The sequence below is a fragment of the Punica granatum genome, chromosome 8 (assembly GCF_007655135.1).
Source record: "Punica granatum isolate Tunisia-2019 chromosome 8, ASM765513v2, whole genome shotgun sequence".
Lineage (NCBI taxonomy): Eukaryota > Viridiplantae > Streptophyta > Magnoliopsida > Myrtales > Lythraceae > Punica > Punica granatum.
The window spans coordinates 27,517,675-27,532,006 of record NC_045134.1 but is presented as its reverse complement, the minus strand read 5'-3'; the positions used below and the strand labels follow the sequence as shown (position 1 = coordinate 27,532,006).

Sequence of the window (14,332 nt, the reverse complement as noted above, 5' to 3'; positions counted from 1 at the left end):
CTTGACCTCACCGAGTAGCGAATGAATTATTGAACCCACTCATCGCCCTACTAACTGTGTTTGACTGTAACGTTTCGATGTCGGGGGACAAATAATGCGAGTTATAGTCCCAATGGCACGGATGTGCGCTCATCTGACTAGTTCTTTTCTTTTACTAGCTAGAGCAATCTTATCTCTAGCGAAGGATTTATTTTTTGTTTGGTTTTTCTTGTTTGTGCTGGATCCCTGGACATAGATAGTGGGTGTTTGGTTTGGTTTCTGATGATGAACAAAAGTTAAGGAGTTGAATACAAGTGGATACAGCTATCCCTGTCACACTCCAGATGAAGATTTGTTTGCTTTTTGTTCGGATTCATTTGCCTTTTCCTATCGACATCAGAGGTTCTGAGACTTGACGGACCCTGCTTCTGTCAGCTTTGACTGCTTAATCCGCATTTCAACCCATCATTAGTTCCATAATATATTTCTGTAATAATAACAGCAATCGAGCTTGGAGTTTTTTCTTTTCCCCCCCTTCATTTCCGCTTTTGCACCCGATTTGATCCCCATCGAGGAAAATATAGCCCATTATTCATATTATGGCACTTTGTATATTTCGGTGATTAGATTGGAATGTTCCATGCAAGTTTAGGACTCCAATTAGTTTCCTTGTTTTACGCTTTAATGTGTTGTCCATACTCTTTTGGTTTTTCTTTACCAGCTCTTTCGGATTGGAGCCGCAGAAGCTGATTGTAGAAGTTCCAAAGCAGCAGGCGACAGCGGTTCCTCATGAAATCTCAAAGCTTGCAGGCCACTGCCACGACAATTGCTTTTTTTCCAGCTCCGTGTGCTATGGGAAAATGCAGCACTTGAAGAAAGTCGTCAGCTGCCAGGTAAAAAGGAACAAAAATGCCCCCCCGATATGGAAGAACTACTTTGCACTCGCAGTTCAGTTTCATCAGCTAAAATATTGATTCTATTTGATTTAAGCAAAGAGTTTTAACTTTTCCCTCAGAAACAAACCTTGTATGTATATACGGATTCCCTATATATTCTACTGTCGGGTTGTTCGGGATAGTTCCGAATTGATTTGCATGAGGCAGCCACGTTTTGGGAATTTATGATTTAGCAGTACTTAGTTGATCCGACATGCCCAGCGAAGAACACCAGGCCAGAGTGAAAATTTTGGTCATAGATTTTCAAATTAATGATCATGAACTAACTCGATCGGTTGTTCATTGTCAGACACAGATCGATCGCCGACAAATAAAAGGAAAAGGAGAGGGCTCAGCTCTTCTTTGCCCACTTTTATTATTAGTCTCTCCGGGCTTCTCCTTCTATTCGAAAACATTCACCTTCACCGAGAAAGTCGATACTGGAAGAATCAAGTAAGCCCCCGAGCTGCAAATGAGATTGCAAACCATTGAACTGAATTGCACAAGACGCGAAAGAAAGGAAATGAACCCATCCATCGGGTTTCCAGGCTAAATATTTGTTGACGCGACCGGGCTATATATATATATATATATATATGTATCTTTGATCCTATGCAGGCCGGAACCTCTGCCTGCAAGACTGGCAGGTGATCTCCATGCACCTGGAGTCAGTCCTCCGGGTGGCTCGCTCCTTCATCTTCTCGGCCTTGTCCACTTCCTCCCTCGCCCTCTCCCACATATTCCTTGCCCTGGCGAACTCCGACTGTGCCAACTCCATCTCCCGCCTGGTGAGCTCCCTCACCCTCTCGGCATACGCCTTCTCTATGGCGGCCAAACGGATCTGCTCAGCAGCGTGCCACTTCAGGGCCTTGATGGAACCAGTCGTCTCGGGAGGACCATACTCACGAATGGGGCCTGCCACGAGGCATTCATCCGGAGGAGGGTGATGAAATGGCCTGAGGCTGATGGATAGCTGGAGGTCGAGGGAGGGAGCAGTGTCGTAAGGGTAGTGATCGGGTCGGTGCGACTTGGTACACAGGACGGGGGCCGAAGAGGAAGATGAGGAGGCAATGGAGTGCGGAGTAGGGAGGAGTTGGAGTTCCTTTTGATCATCTTCCTCCATTGGAGAGAAAAAATATTGAGGAGGAGGAGGAGGAGGAGATTAAGTCAGTCCAAAGAGAAACGGACTATGGAGTGGCGATGATCATAGATAGTGAGGCCGAAGCTTATGCTGTCTAATTATATAATGAAGTGTGAGGCCTTCCATTCCATTTGTGCTGAATTACATCAACGCCCCTGTCAGCTCTGCTCTGTTCGGCTCGGCTCCCCCGTGAGGAAATGACCGGATGGAATTGACTATTCTGCCCACGTCCTCCTGCCCTGGCGAAAGCTTCTCTTTGTGCGTGCGTGCGTGCGTGCAGACGAGTCTGGTAATTAGTGGGCGGGAGGGGAAGGGTGGTTTGGTCAAAAGGAATGAGGAAAGGAGTGGGGAACAGCGGGAATTTCCGTTAAGATGGAAGAGACAACGGATCACGTTATTGGGCTATGAGTAAAGGCCGGCTTTTGGGGCTCTCCCTCTCTCACTCACTCTCTCTCTCTCTCTCTCTCTCTCAATCTCATTCATAAAGTGGCTGTTGTATTATATTATGTATCAGAAAGTGCGTGTATATTATGTATATCATTATATATATATATATATATATATATATATCATCTTTTCTTTTGGGGGGCAAATAATATAATTATTTGACTTTTTCTTTTTAAGGAGGGAGGGAGGGAGGGAGGGAGGGAGGGAGGGAGGCCCAGTGGGGGGATGAGGACGGGGAGATTGGGGTGGGGGTGTTGGCCGTGTAATAATTACATTCGCACGTGCGTACTCGAGATTGAGCCAGCCAATTCTTCCTCGCAGGTTTGGAGGAAAAAAAAAAAAGATTGCTATGACCTCTCAGCAATACAATCGACAATTTAGTGAGCGTCATGTAATTCTCACTAATGTTAAAAGTCACCTCATGGAAATATGTATAGCTCATTTAGTTAAGAAGATGCCCCGAGTCAAACGACGCCGACACCTAGATGATCTTCTAACCTGCCTATACGTAAGCTTTGTTCTATTAAGTAATTAAAAAGTTTTAGTTTAGCAACGCTGGTTACTGTACCCTTTTTTTTTTTTATTTTTTTTATGCATGTGATTAGGACAAGGTGAAGGGTGGCCTCATTGAAAGGAAAGATTAGAATAACATGATGAAACTTAGTAGTCTGTTTGGACGAGCAGATGAGGAAGTCACTTCCTTACTCAATAGGCCTCCATGCTCGCTCGGGGGGCAAACAACAACACGTGGGAGGGGAAGGGCATTTAGTCATGCACCATTTTCATTCTCTCTTCTTCTTTTTTTTTTTTCTGAGTACACTGGTATCGGTTAGTAACTCGCTAAAACAACACGAATAAGATAAACTGTTAAAACTATTGTAAACAACTACGGAGTGTTTTTCTTTCTGGTAATATACATGACACTCGAGAAAAAAAAAGTTAATTCCGACTTATAATATAATATGACTGTTACATCTCCAAATCGACTAATTATTTTCGGGGCGATGCAAAGAGCAAGTAGCATGAATGCATGAATGAAAAGGGAACTGTGGAGTGGAGTGCTTTGTCCTTCCCAATTATATATAATCACGGCTCACATGGCCGATCTCCTCTGCTTTTGCCGCAGTAAATTATATTATTATTATTATTATTATGTAATGACCCAGGCACGGGAAGGCGCAGCCACAGCCAGCACTTTGAAGCAAATGCGAAAAAGTGGGTAAAGGCGAAGGCCGGATAATAAAAGTGGCCTAAGGAAGGGAAAGTTGCCCCCTGATCGGTCCAAACACGGCCCAGTTCAATCCCCAATCTCCCACGTCCCAACCCAACGCGCACTCCCAGGCGCGTGCTTCAAACCTTCCTCATCCCCCCCTCCACTCCAACCCCAGCTCACCTGTCACCTCCGGTGCAGTCTGGATTTTCCCGCCAGTTTTTCTCACTCCTCTTTCTTTGTCCCTCCACTGCACTGCGGCTCCAGAAAAACGAAAAATTCTCAGCCGCCGCCGCCAGTGTACGATCAGCCCCCCCCCCCCCCCCCCCCCCCCCCGGGTTGAAGCTCCCGATGAACTCTCGAGATCTCACGCTGGTCAGCTCTGCTGCCGTCCTTGGAGCTCTGGCTTCGGCCATTGCTCTTCGCTTCCTCTTCGTCGACCCAAAGAGGCGTTCATCCGGGGTCGGTTCGCAGAAGAACGGTCGCATTTCGAGGAAGCATCCTCCTCCGAGCCCCTTCGATCCCTCCAAACGGAAAGGGTAGGTAAAATTTCGTCTGAAGATGGCTTTGATTCCATCAAATTCGACCCTTTAGCTTCTCTTCTTCTGCCGTCATTTATGGTTATCTGAGAAGCCGCAGGTATCTGTCATGGGATGATTACTTCATGGCGATTGCATTCTTATCGGCTGAACGATCCAAGGACCCTAATAGGCAGGTTGTGTGCTCTCCTGTACCCTATCCTATATGTCCTGTCGGCCATGGATAAATTTCTGCTGTGCAAAAATGTTTTAATAAGCTTGAAAATCCTGCTGCGTTGCAATGCGGTTTTGTAGGTCGGGGCATGCTTGGTGAGTGAAAATGGTGTCATCCTCGGTGAGTCCACTAAATTGCTTGGGAGCAGTCTTCTTCTCTATCATATCTTTCGGCAACTCCTGTTTTTAGTACTGCTATGTTCTGCAGTGCGACATCGACTGTAAATTAATGTTCTTTTTTGCTTACGCCTTATTTTGATAAGATACCCTGTTGTAGTCCGATTACTTTCAGATCGCTGTTGTGGACAGGACAAGTCTCTAATATGCACCTATTTTCCTTTAGGCAGGTATCGGCTATAATGGGTTTCCAAGAGGCTGTTCGGATGATAAGCTCCCATGGGCAAAGGTTGTTCCCTGACAGTGGTAATTTTTCTTGTCTTCTCATGTAATGACTACTAACTACCCTCCTTATCGGTGACAGAAGTCAAAAACCGGGAATCCGCTGGAAACCAAGTATCCGTAAGTGCCCTGCCTTCACGAACTTGTATTCCTCGTCTTTCTTTAAAGTGTCTCGACTGGTAAATACCTTATGCCTCTGTACTGTATGTGTAGATATGTGTGTCATGCTGAAGTGAATGCAATCCTCAATACGAACCATGCTTCTGCTGCAGGACAGGTATGCTCTTCAATCCTTTTAATTTTTTCTCATGATTCTGCCATCGCACACTAGTATTAGAAATGATGATTACAGGTTCAATTCTTCATGTTTGTCGATGCTAACAAGGTTGATTTCTTGCTTAATTTTGCACTGAGGATGTCATTCTCATCTCTTAATATTGCAGAGGCTCTATGTGACCATGTTCCCTTGCAATGAGTGTGCCAAGATAATTATTCAGGTCTCTGACTGGTCGAATAAGCATTACGAATGCAAGTTTCATTTGAAGCACACTATATCTTAGGAAATTGGTCCTACATTTTGCTGACATTCAGCTCCCAATATTCTCATGCATGGTCTACAAGAGCAACTCGGATTTGGTTGCATTATCTCCTCCCTTGAAACTCTTTTGCTTTGTGCATTGCAGTCGGGGGTCTCGGAAGTCATTTATTTCGTGGAGAAGAGGTTGAACGATACAGATGCAGCATACGTTGCTTCTCGCAAACTATTATCTATGGCTGGTGTGAAGGTAAGCTCTGCAAGGAATGTTTCATCGATGTTTTTGGGATGTCTTAATTGGATTGCTGCTGCCTCTCATTCAATATCTTAAGCCTTCATGCTTCTTTCAAATTGCAGGTGAGGAAGCTCCAGCCACAGATGGACCATTTATTGATTCAGTTTGAGGATCCCTGAAACAAATTCTCGCAGCAGAGATCGTTTATCCCCTCTTTGACTTTGAGCCATTTGTATTCTCGTAGACCCAGCTCTTGTTTTCGAATTCAGTATGTCCTAAACTATTTGTATTCGATGTCTAAGTCTTCATGTGAGTAACATCATTATATTGTTACCACGAAGATGGATGCCCGATAAATTTGACTTCCATAGGAAGTGCTAAGGGCATAAATGCCTCCTGATTCTGTAAACATGAACCCCAGTAGTATAAATTTGTAAAACTATAGAACGGAAACAAGTATGACCTTCGAGTTTCTTCTGATTGTACAGTAAAAGGTTAGGACGAATTCGCTGATGCCAATTTCTTAATTAAAGTCAGCTCTAATTTCTATCCATACCTCAAACCCATATGGACTTTCCTTTGGGCCAAAACATTGTCTCTATAGCAGTTATTAAATTACTCAAAATCTCTTAGGAATTTCTCCAAGATACAATGAGCTGGAGGCTCGATATGGAACCTTAATCGGCATTAAGAGCTTCCAATTGCTTCTTCAGTTCTTCGAGGTCATCCACAGACATATCAGCTGGTCCTGTAGCAGGCAACTTCGGGTACTCATCAGCACTAGGAAGCTCTCGAGTAAGTCCTACAGGTAGAGTATCTGAGCAAAAGATATATATATAAGCAATAAATCCACTTGGCTGAAAAAAAAAATGAAAGATTAAAAAGGGATCACAATTCGTAAGGAAGGACCATGTTTACAGTATGTACTCTGCATAGGGACTCAGATATCTGAAGTAAAAACTTAATCCACGGCAAGAGCAAATTCTACTCCGGAAATATGAAAACATATGTCAGGCTGCAATAGTGTAGTGACATAGAATTTGGATAGTTGAATGCACTATGTGCGGGTAAATGAAAAACTAAGGTGCCACTAAAGCTTGCCAGATACAAGATGATAAGCAAATTGAGCCTAGATTATGTCTATGGATAAGATAACCAAATGGCATTTGAAGGTCACCTGAACTTGCAGCAGCCTTCACATCAATCTCGCTATTATCAACAACACTGAAATAATATCATAGAAGATGATGTCAAAATGCAGCAAAACTATAGCTAGAATAGACACAACAATGGCATGGTCAAATTAGTCTAGATTGGGAAATTCGGAGCTTGGAGATCTGAGACAAGTCGACTGCATTAGTTGATGATCAGTAAAATTGCAGTTTTAATCCTTCTGACATATGCCGCTAACATAAACTTCAATAATTAGGGAACCTTTTTATCAAGTATTACCTTATGTTCCACTCATTATCAGCATGAAGGGGGCCTTCGGCAGCTGACAATGTTTCTGCCTCCATTTTGGCTTTAGCAGCATCCCTAGCTGGCTTGGCAAGAAGGTACTCTTTCTACACAGCAAACCAACAAGAAATAAGTTAACTGACAGGCGAACTTTTTATAACTGACATTGCACTTCTAAACGTGTTTAACAATTTATTGATGCATTTACCTGTCGTTCTAGACATGCTCCATTTGAACATTGTGGGTTTGGTCTCATCTCCATTGTTGGGAAGTAGTCTTTGAGAGAATTATATCCCTGAAACCACATAAACAGTCTTTATTCAACTTCCATGGAGAAGAGTAATGAGGTTCCTACTTTTTGGCTTTAGGTCATAGTATGCAAAAGGATCAGATGATGTCAGGCCAGAGCATTGAACAATAGAAAGTGGCTAGTATAGAAGACCCAAGAGGAACTTCAAATTTATGAGACACAAAATTCGACTAATGCTCATCATATTCTTGCTTCACTTTGGTGATGGTGGTGGTCAGGTACTAAGCACCCAGTGCCAGTGAGTTTGTCCATGGTTATGGGTGCATGTGCTTCCTATAGAGAGAGAGAGAGAGAGAGAGAGAGAGAGAGAGAGAGATTACCAAGTACGGTGAAACATGCCCAAATTTCAGTAAGAATTTTAATGTATTTTGAACAAGCAGCCCAGCAACAACACCCTGAAAATTAATTCAAGTGTTACGTATCAAGGCACACAGCCTACAAGGAAAAAAAAATGGTGCTGGGTTTGTAGATAGTAATTTGCACGGTGGATCAGGTAATTTAAATGAATTATTAACTTGTTACAGAACGACAGAGATCCAAGACCAATCTGTCTACCGCACTTCAATATGAACAGCCAACATAAATAAGAATAGGAAAGGAAGGTCACTCACCATAGTAGTAGGCAAAGATGCAGCACAGACTCCCTCGCGTTTTAGGGTACGTTCATCTACTCCAGATGCTACAACCTAAAATGAAGTATGAACATTTCCATGACCCTATATGTAAGAGTGCATGCATGCATACATAGGGGCAAGATACTCATTCATCAAGCATTTTCTGGACTGAGGTTGCCATATGAACCTACCAAAGGTGGCGCACATGCAAAACATGCAGTCTCTCCAGGAATCAGCAACTGTATGTGACCTGAAACAGCATCCTCAGAAACACCTGACACAAATTAAAGCAATTTATTTTTCTCCAGAAGGTATAATAAACATATGCACATTAATCCCATAAGGGATTCAACACTTTAATCTGGTTCACAGGGCTGGGCAAAAAAAAAAAAATCTGGTTCACTGGGTAATAATTCAGCGGATGGATTGATGAACTGCAAATATATTTGCATAGAAATTCCAAAGGCATCTATCTTACTTCAAGGAAACCACAGCCCTCATCAATTTTGGAAGGAAAAAAGAACCTCCTGGTTAAGTGCCTTTAGAATTTCAAGTAAAGATAATATGAGAACCAGAGTAACATCTCCAAGTTCATGATCTGATGCCTGGTGGTATTTGGTAAGAAAGGTCAATTCTGACAGGCACTGACAGCAAGGAAGTTGGAACACTTTACATGCAGTAAAATATGTTCTGGCACAGCATGATTGGCAGTAGTTTATATTATGAAATGTATTTACAAATAGAAGCAACATCAGAATAGCTTACCAGATTCCATCCAAGTTTGATTCAATTCATTGCAAGCCTGTATGAAAATAGAGAAAACAGGAATTCAGAATTTGTAATGTTGACGCAATTTAGCAAAACAGAAGAAGGTACAAGCAGCATGATTGTGTCAACTAGACCAGTTCAAAGCAAAATATCCAGTTATTCTGGTATAGAAAAGAAAATTCCAATGTAGAAAAGTTATTACGGCAATATATCCAATAGAAACCACAGAAGACAAGAATATATTAACTGCATGGAAGATTACCTGGTTAACAACCATCCTAGCTTCATAATTGTCAACACAGCTTAAAACAAGATCCACTCCGCTGCCTTCTTTCTCCAGCCGAAAGGTCTTATTTCTCAAACTTGACATAAAAGTTTCAAATCCTTGCACCGTTGTGATGTTTAATGTATAACTCTACAAACATGAAATATATCAGCCAAAGAGAAATTGCAAGAATATAAAACCCAAAAAAAGGTTTTGTAAAATGCATTCAGACTGAAGTAAATTGTTTCACAAAAACAGAAGCAGATTGGTTTTACAATAACTAACAATTTAAAACATCATAGTGATATTAAAATACAGTAAGGCTAGGATCCGTTCCCAAAGAGGAAAGAAAAAAAAAACTATGATAAGGAAACTGTTCATATTGGCTTTTAGAAGAAAATTTAAAGATTTTCTGACGTTCCCCTTACTTGATTCAGATTATAACACCCACGTACCTCAAGTACCACATCAGGGTTTATATCTTGAAGAGTCTGAACAGCAGCATCAGTCTTTGTCATTCCAACCTAACAATTACAGAGGGGGAAAAGAAAATATGAAACTAAATAGCGAGTTTGCAATTTTCTCTCAGAACTGAACCACTCCAATGAGACAGTGTTCTTCCACCATATTAATTCTGTATCTCAGGCACACATTATCTGACCAACTAATCATGTGATGCCATCATATTGCCAAAAAAGTAATAAAACTAATGATAGTGGCTTTGATAATTTTCTTATTACAATATTTCAGAAGAAAAGTACTGTAAGTACCTGCTCAGGACGGAAAAATAGCCTGTTCATATTTGCCAACTCCACTTTATCATAATCATATAACAGAAGACGGCCTATACCACATCTTGTCAGCATCTCTGCAGCAACACTGCCTACACCGCCAATTCCCTACATATTGATCAAGACGCCAGAGCAAAGGTCACTATCAGAATATGTAAATTATAAAATTACTGACATCAAAACCAGCAGGGAAGACTGAAAAGTCCATTTACATGCATAATATGTGCTGAAAGGAAAACCATTCACCTATTTAAAGAAATTCACACAACATGGAAGATGGCCTTTGCCGTAAAAGCATTTCCAATGAGACGGAGTACTTCTAATGCAATATGAGAGGCCAGATTAGATGCGGCAGTACCTCCCCTTTATTTACCGGTATGATCTTCTGAATGAGCAGAAACTTTTTTCTTTTTGTTTTTTGGCAGCTTATTACGTAGATCTATAGTTTTAGCTAAGAAGCTCCTGGGTATTGAGCAATATATTTACACAAATGGCTCAACATGAGGAAGTGCATAACAGTTAATCATTTTGCATGCCCAATTAGGACAGTAAATCCACGCGCACAATATTAAGAGGGAGGAGATAAGTACAGACAACTATGGCAACAGAGTACTCTCGTATTCTTTCATAGTTCTCCACAATTCCCATCCTTTGAAGTGCCATGAGCCTGCTGTAAGGGTTGCTATCTACAACCTCTGCACTCATATCCTGCCATTAGAGAACATATAGATGCATCAACATTATTAATAATTAAATCAGATTATGACTAGAAGATTGCAGCTAAAGACACGTCTAGGCCAGGTTACATGAGATCGAAGAGAACAACCTTGAGTTTTGAGCGCCGAACTGGTGCAGATTTCGCAAGATCTGTGAGACGTTTTATATGCAATTGAAGCTACAAGACCATGAAACGAACAATTATTATGGGCATGAATAATATCTCAAAGAACAGTTACCAAAAGCATCTCATATATGCATGGATAGAAAAAGGATGCGAGAGTTGAGTGCTCCAAATTCAAAATTTGTTTGCTTTGGCAAAATGTGAAATTACCCATCAACTTAGCATAATATCTGGTTACAGACCCAACAATCTTGACAAGGAGGCTGGTGGATAAGAAACTGCTTGATAATATCAATCAGGATTCTCGCCCCCTGGCATTCGCAGTTCTTATAGTTAATTCACGGCTTTCTTTTAACCATTTTCAATCAGCTGAGAAGCTATACTTGGAAATCCAAAACTCTCTTCATCAATGAAATTCATTCCATTCCCTTGCCACTCAATCAGACCAAACCCCCGCCCCTTAAAAATTCACCCTGACTCTGCATCAGCACCGCGAACCCATGGAAATGATAATAAATGATTCAAATGTCAATCGTCATTCGCAATAGAGTGATCTCGACCAATTTAATCAATACCGATGCATGCAGGGGTAGAAAACGTCAATTAAGTTCGCTCAGCCTATAGGATTCTACGTGTCGGTGATGTCATCATCTGTCTCCGAAGACAGCAGAAAAAGGCAAATTGTACAAACGCAAGAGTGCATACATATGACATGCAGATGAAGTAGCTGAGGGGTACCTTGTCGATGGAAGCATTAGGAGGATCCGGAAGTGATCCCTTGAGCGACTCCAGCTCATCAAGCATCTCTTTCAGTTCAACCTCCATCGCCGTCGAGAATCTATGGAACTGATCTCTCTCTCTCTCTCGCTCTCAATGCCAAATATTGTGGCGGGCGGGCGGGCGAGCGAATGAATGAATGATTCCTCGCTTCCTTCGAAGTTCAGTTCAGAGGGCCGCCTGCACCTTTTCTAGGACAGGAATGCCGAATTCGTAGATCGGGAGCAATCAATTTCAGATCCGTTGAGGTTAGATAGATTGAGAGCTTTGCCTCGCCGTCCGACCTTAGATGCCATCATGCCCATGTCCGCTCTCAGGTCGAGTCGCATGAAAAATTGGTTCGATTATTTCTTTTGGGCCCGTTGGGCCGAAGCCGTTGGCCCAAGGATTGGCGGGCACGCCGACGGTGCCGTTTGATGTCCTTGCATGTAATGTATATACTATACAGAGAGCAATTTAATTTACAGACGATACATCTAATATATACGAGGATCGGAGCCGGAGGCGGAGAGAGAGATCTCGCCCCCGTAATCTGCCTGCCGGGGGGGACAACAAGACATGTCAAACGGCTCAGAGCAGACTCCGGCGGAGGAGCCCAGAGTGTCCGACCAAAATCCCACCGGCCCAACCGACCAAGCTCAGGAATGGGAGGCCATGGCTCGAGCTTGGCTCCGTGCCTTCCCGGAGGCGAAGGCCGTCAGCGTCACCGACGTCGAGGCTTGGATCGACGTCAACCGCAGCTGCCTGCCGGCCGAGCTCAAATCCATGGCTAAGTCCGAGCTCATTGAGAGGCTTCTGTCCATTCAGAACATCCTGAGGTTGCCCACTCAAGCGCCGCCGGTAAGAGTATCACCTCAACACAGTCTCCTCCACGGCAATTGCATGTCCATTGAACTCCGCTCATTCGTATTACTTGCAATTGATGCTTCAATGTCTTTTTCCCCTGAATTTTGGACGATCAAAGTCCATTAATTTTTCCCTCGTCAAAGTTCATGTGATCACATCCATCGCTATTTTGGACTTCAGTCTTTCAAATTGGGGATTTGGGTTGGGTGAGGTATGAGTTAGGAATTTCAATTTGCTCCGGAGAAGACATTTTATGCAACAAAAAAAAAAAAGAATCACAGTTTTAGGTTCTGTAGAGGTGATTGGTACATCATTCTGTTAACTCAGATCCATGTGTGTATTTTTTTTATTTTTTTTTGAAGATATCCAGGAAGTGCGAGGTCCTCTCTCGTTTTGATTCAATGCTTTTAGTTATTATCAAAACTAGTGTAAGAACACAACGAGTGGGGTGGCATTTCACAGAACACATGTATGTTGGCAGGAAAAAGAAGTGAGTCAGAAGGAGTACCCGTACCGATTCCAACGTACTGACCAGTGGTTGCCAGTTTATTCGTGGTTAGAGTCCCTGGAAACGGATGACGTAGTTAAGTCCAATGAGATAGCTGACTGGCTAACAAACAACCCAGAGATCAGAGATCAACTCTCCGCTAAACATTCTAAGTATCATTTGACACACTATATCAAAAAGTGCCACATGAAGATTCTGAAGAGGAAGGAAAAGAAGAAGGTAACTTGCCCGATCCCCTTTGTTTATAGTTACTTGCAATTAGTGTTACCGATTCCTGTGGTTTGTTCTGGACTCATGAGTTGCTGGATAAAGAGTCCTTGGTTATGCATTCATTCATTGTGTAATGGTGGCTGGCTGGCGGCAGCATTTATCGTTCCAGGATAGTTTATCGAATTGTTGCTTCAACAGGTTGTGGAGCATCCTGCAGAAGTCCCTTTGGTAAATGCTGGCAGAAGTTTGCCCTCGAAACACCTTGTCCCGATTCCATGTATTGCCTCCTCCTTCTATCTCGATGTTCCTTTTTGGTAGAATTGCACTCTTGGCAGCATGCTATATGGAAAATTATGGTCCCTATAAGAGGTCATATAAAGGGATGGGAAACAGTCTCGTTTGAACTACTTGCGAGTAATGAATTAATGACCTAGCCACAAAACCATTTAAAGTGCTTACTCAAAGATTCTGTATGATTTTAAACTTGGCATAATGGGAATGATCTCATTTGGTTAACTTGCGAGTAATATTCTCTATATCGTGTTTGCTTGAGTTTCTTGTGACTAGCAGAATCTGTGATTGCTATCAACTATGCCCATTGAAACATAGATATTTCACTCTTATTTCCTCCTTTCATTGATCTGCAGATAACCCTGTGAGCAACATACCAAAAGACAGTGAGCTATATGTTGCAAAACGAAATGAAGCGGTGCGCAAGTATGAAATGTTAGTTACCCGACTGTGACTTTGATGCTTCATTGCAGTAAATGAACTTCCTCACTCTTGCTCTAATGAATTATTCGCTGACCTTACTGCTCCACAATCTTCCAGCTTGGTGGCGTTTGAGAAACAACTCTTGACCCTGTTCCCCAGGAATTGAGATGTCAGAATTGAAACTCGGAGCAGTAAATTATTTTCAGAGTTCTGCCGGTTTAAGTGGGGAGGAAGGAGGTAGTGTTAAATTCTGTAAATAGTGTTTTGGTCCCTCCGCAGGCCTCTTCCTTTGTATGCTAGGAATGATCCAAGTGTTAACTTTCCAACTCCATGCTTGAGCCACACATAATTTTCACTTTCAAAAGGCCCTTCTCCTCTCCTTTTTCCTACTGGATGAGTCGCCTTTCTAAGTAGTCTTTTTACATGTTATACAATGCACATCATTCGAGTTGAGCACATTCATACGGGATTTAGATCTTGAATATATCTGGTCTAATGAGCAGGTGTGATATTCATTGATTTGGACTTAATCCAGTGGTTCTCATGAAAATGTTGAGCGTGAATCAAAGTACCCGGAGTGATGATAAAATTTTTTAC

General features: G+C 42.3%; 4 protein-coding genes across 5 annotated transcripts; 2 read left to right on the top strand and 2 right to left on the bottom strand.

The window, feature by feature from the left end:
* Positions 1–1,156: 1,156 nt before the first annotated feature.
* On the bottom strand, positions 1,157–2,326 carry LOC116187160 (zinc finger protein SHOOT GRAVITROPISM 5). The gene has a single exon (XM_031515765.1). The coding sequence runs from the start codon at positions 2,035–2,037 to the stop codon at positions 1,525–1,527; it is 513 nt and encodes a 170-aa protein (XP_031371625.1). The 5' UTR covers positions 2,038–2,326; the 3' UTR covers positions 1,157–1,524.
* A 1,389-nt stretch (positions 2,327–3,715) lies between these two features.
* LOC116187862 (deoxycytidylate deaminase) lies at positions 3,716–6,105 on the top strand. Of its 2 annotated transcripts, XM_031516860.1 has the most exons (9): positions 3,728–4,251; positions 4,352–4,427; positions 4,546–4,585; positions 4,812–4,870; positions 4,946–4,983; positions 5,077–5,140; positions 5,307–5,360; positions 5,547–5,648; positions 5,756–6,105. In XM_031516860.1, the coding sequence occupies exons 1-9, from the start codon at positions 4,064–4,066 to the stop codon at positions 5,810–5,812; spliced, it is 678 nt and encodes a 225-aa protein (XP_031372720.1). In that variant the 5' UTR covers positions 3,728–4,063; the 3' UTR covers positions 5,813–6,105. The 2 variants fall into 2 exon arrangements, with proteins under 2 accessions (XP_031372721.1, XP_031372720.1); XM_031516861.1 differs by lacking the exon at positions 5,307–5,360 and having other exon boundaries at positions 3,716–4,251.
* On the bottom strand, positions 6,060–11,889 carry LOC116187860 (ubiquitin-like modifier-activating enzyme 5). Its single transcript, XM_031516857.1, has 14 exons — positions 11,419–11,889; positions 10,666–10,734; positions 10,434–10,547; positions 9,819–9,947; positions 9,504–9,572; positions 9,046–9,198; positions 8,781–8,817; positions 8,207–8,289; positions 8,013–8,087; positions 7,722–7,796; positions 7,300–7,386; positions 7,086–7,198; positions 6,811–6,857; positions 6,060–6,450 (listed from the first exon to the last, which is right to left on the bottom strand). The coding sequence occupies exons 1-14, from the start codon at positions 11,503–11,505 to the stop codon at positions 6,311–6,313; spliced, it is 1,278 nt and encodes a 425-aa protein (XP_031372717.1). The 5' UTR covers positions 11,506–11,889; the 3' UTR covers positions 6,060–6,310.
* A 9-nt stretch (positions 11,890–11,898) lies between these two features.
* LOC116187861 lies at positions 11,899–14,219 on the top strand. The gene is made up of 5 exons (XM_031516859.1): positions 11,899–12,297; positions 12,785–13,030; positions 13,220–13,298; positions 13,669–13,747; positions 13,853–14,219. The coding sequence occupies exons 1-5, from the start codon at positions 12,016–12,018 to the stop codon at positions 13,899–13,901; spliced, it is 735 nt and encodes a 244-aa protein (XP_031372719.1). The 5' UTR covers positions 11,899–12,015; the 3' UTR covers positions 13,902–14,219.
* The last annotated feature ends 113 nt before the right edge of the window (positions 14,220–14,332 follow it).

Excerpts from the sequence above, each read along its gene's own strand:
- LOC116187862 (XM_031516860.1), top strand. The coding sequence starts at position 4,064 with ATGAACTCTCGAGATCTCACGCTGGTCAGCTCTGCTGCCGTCCTTGGA. Across the intron at positions 4,871-4,945 it reads ATAAGCTCCCATGGGCAAAG|AAGTCAAAAACCGGGAATCC; the intron begins GTTGTTCCCTGA and ends TATCGGTGACAG. Across the intron at positions 5,141-5,306 it reads ATGCTTCTGCTGCAGGACAG|AGGCTCTATGTGACCATGTT; the intron begins GTATGCTCTTCA and ends TTAATATTGCAG.
- LOC116187861 (XM_031516859.1), top strand. The coding sequence starts at position 12,016 with ATGTCAAACGGCTCAGAGCAGACTCCGGCGGAGGAGCCCAGAGTGTCC. Across the intron at positions 13,031-13,219 it reads AGAGGAAGGAAAAGAAGAAG|GTTGTGGAGCATCCTGCAGA; the intron begins GTAACTTGCCCG and ends TTGCTTCAACAG. Across the intron at positions 13,748-13,852 it reads GCGGTGCGCAAGTATGAAAT|CTTGGTGGCGTTTGAGAAAC; the intron begins GTTAGTTACCCG and ends ACAATCTTCCAG.
- LOC116187160 (XM_031515765.1), bottom strand. The coding sequence starts at position 2,037 with ATGGAGGAAGATGATCAAAAGGAACTCCAACTCCTCCCTACTCCGCAC.
- LOC116187860 (XM_031516857.1), bottom strand. The coding sequence starts at position 11,505 with ATGGAGGTTGAACTGAAAGAGATGCTTGATGAGCTGGAGTCGCTCAAG. Across the intron at positions 9,948-10,433 it reads AGTACTCTGTTGCCATAGTT|GGAATTGGCGGTGTAGGCAG; the intron begins GTCTGTACTTAT and ends ATCAATATGTAG. Across the intron at positions 9,199-9,503 it reads ACCCTGATGTGGTACTTGAG|AGTTATACATTAAACATCAC; the intron begins GTACGTGGGTGT and ends TCATGTTTGTAG.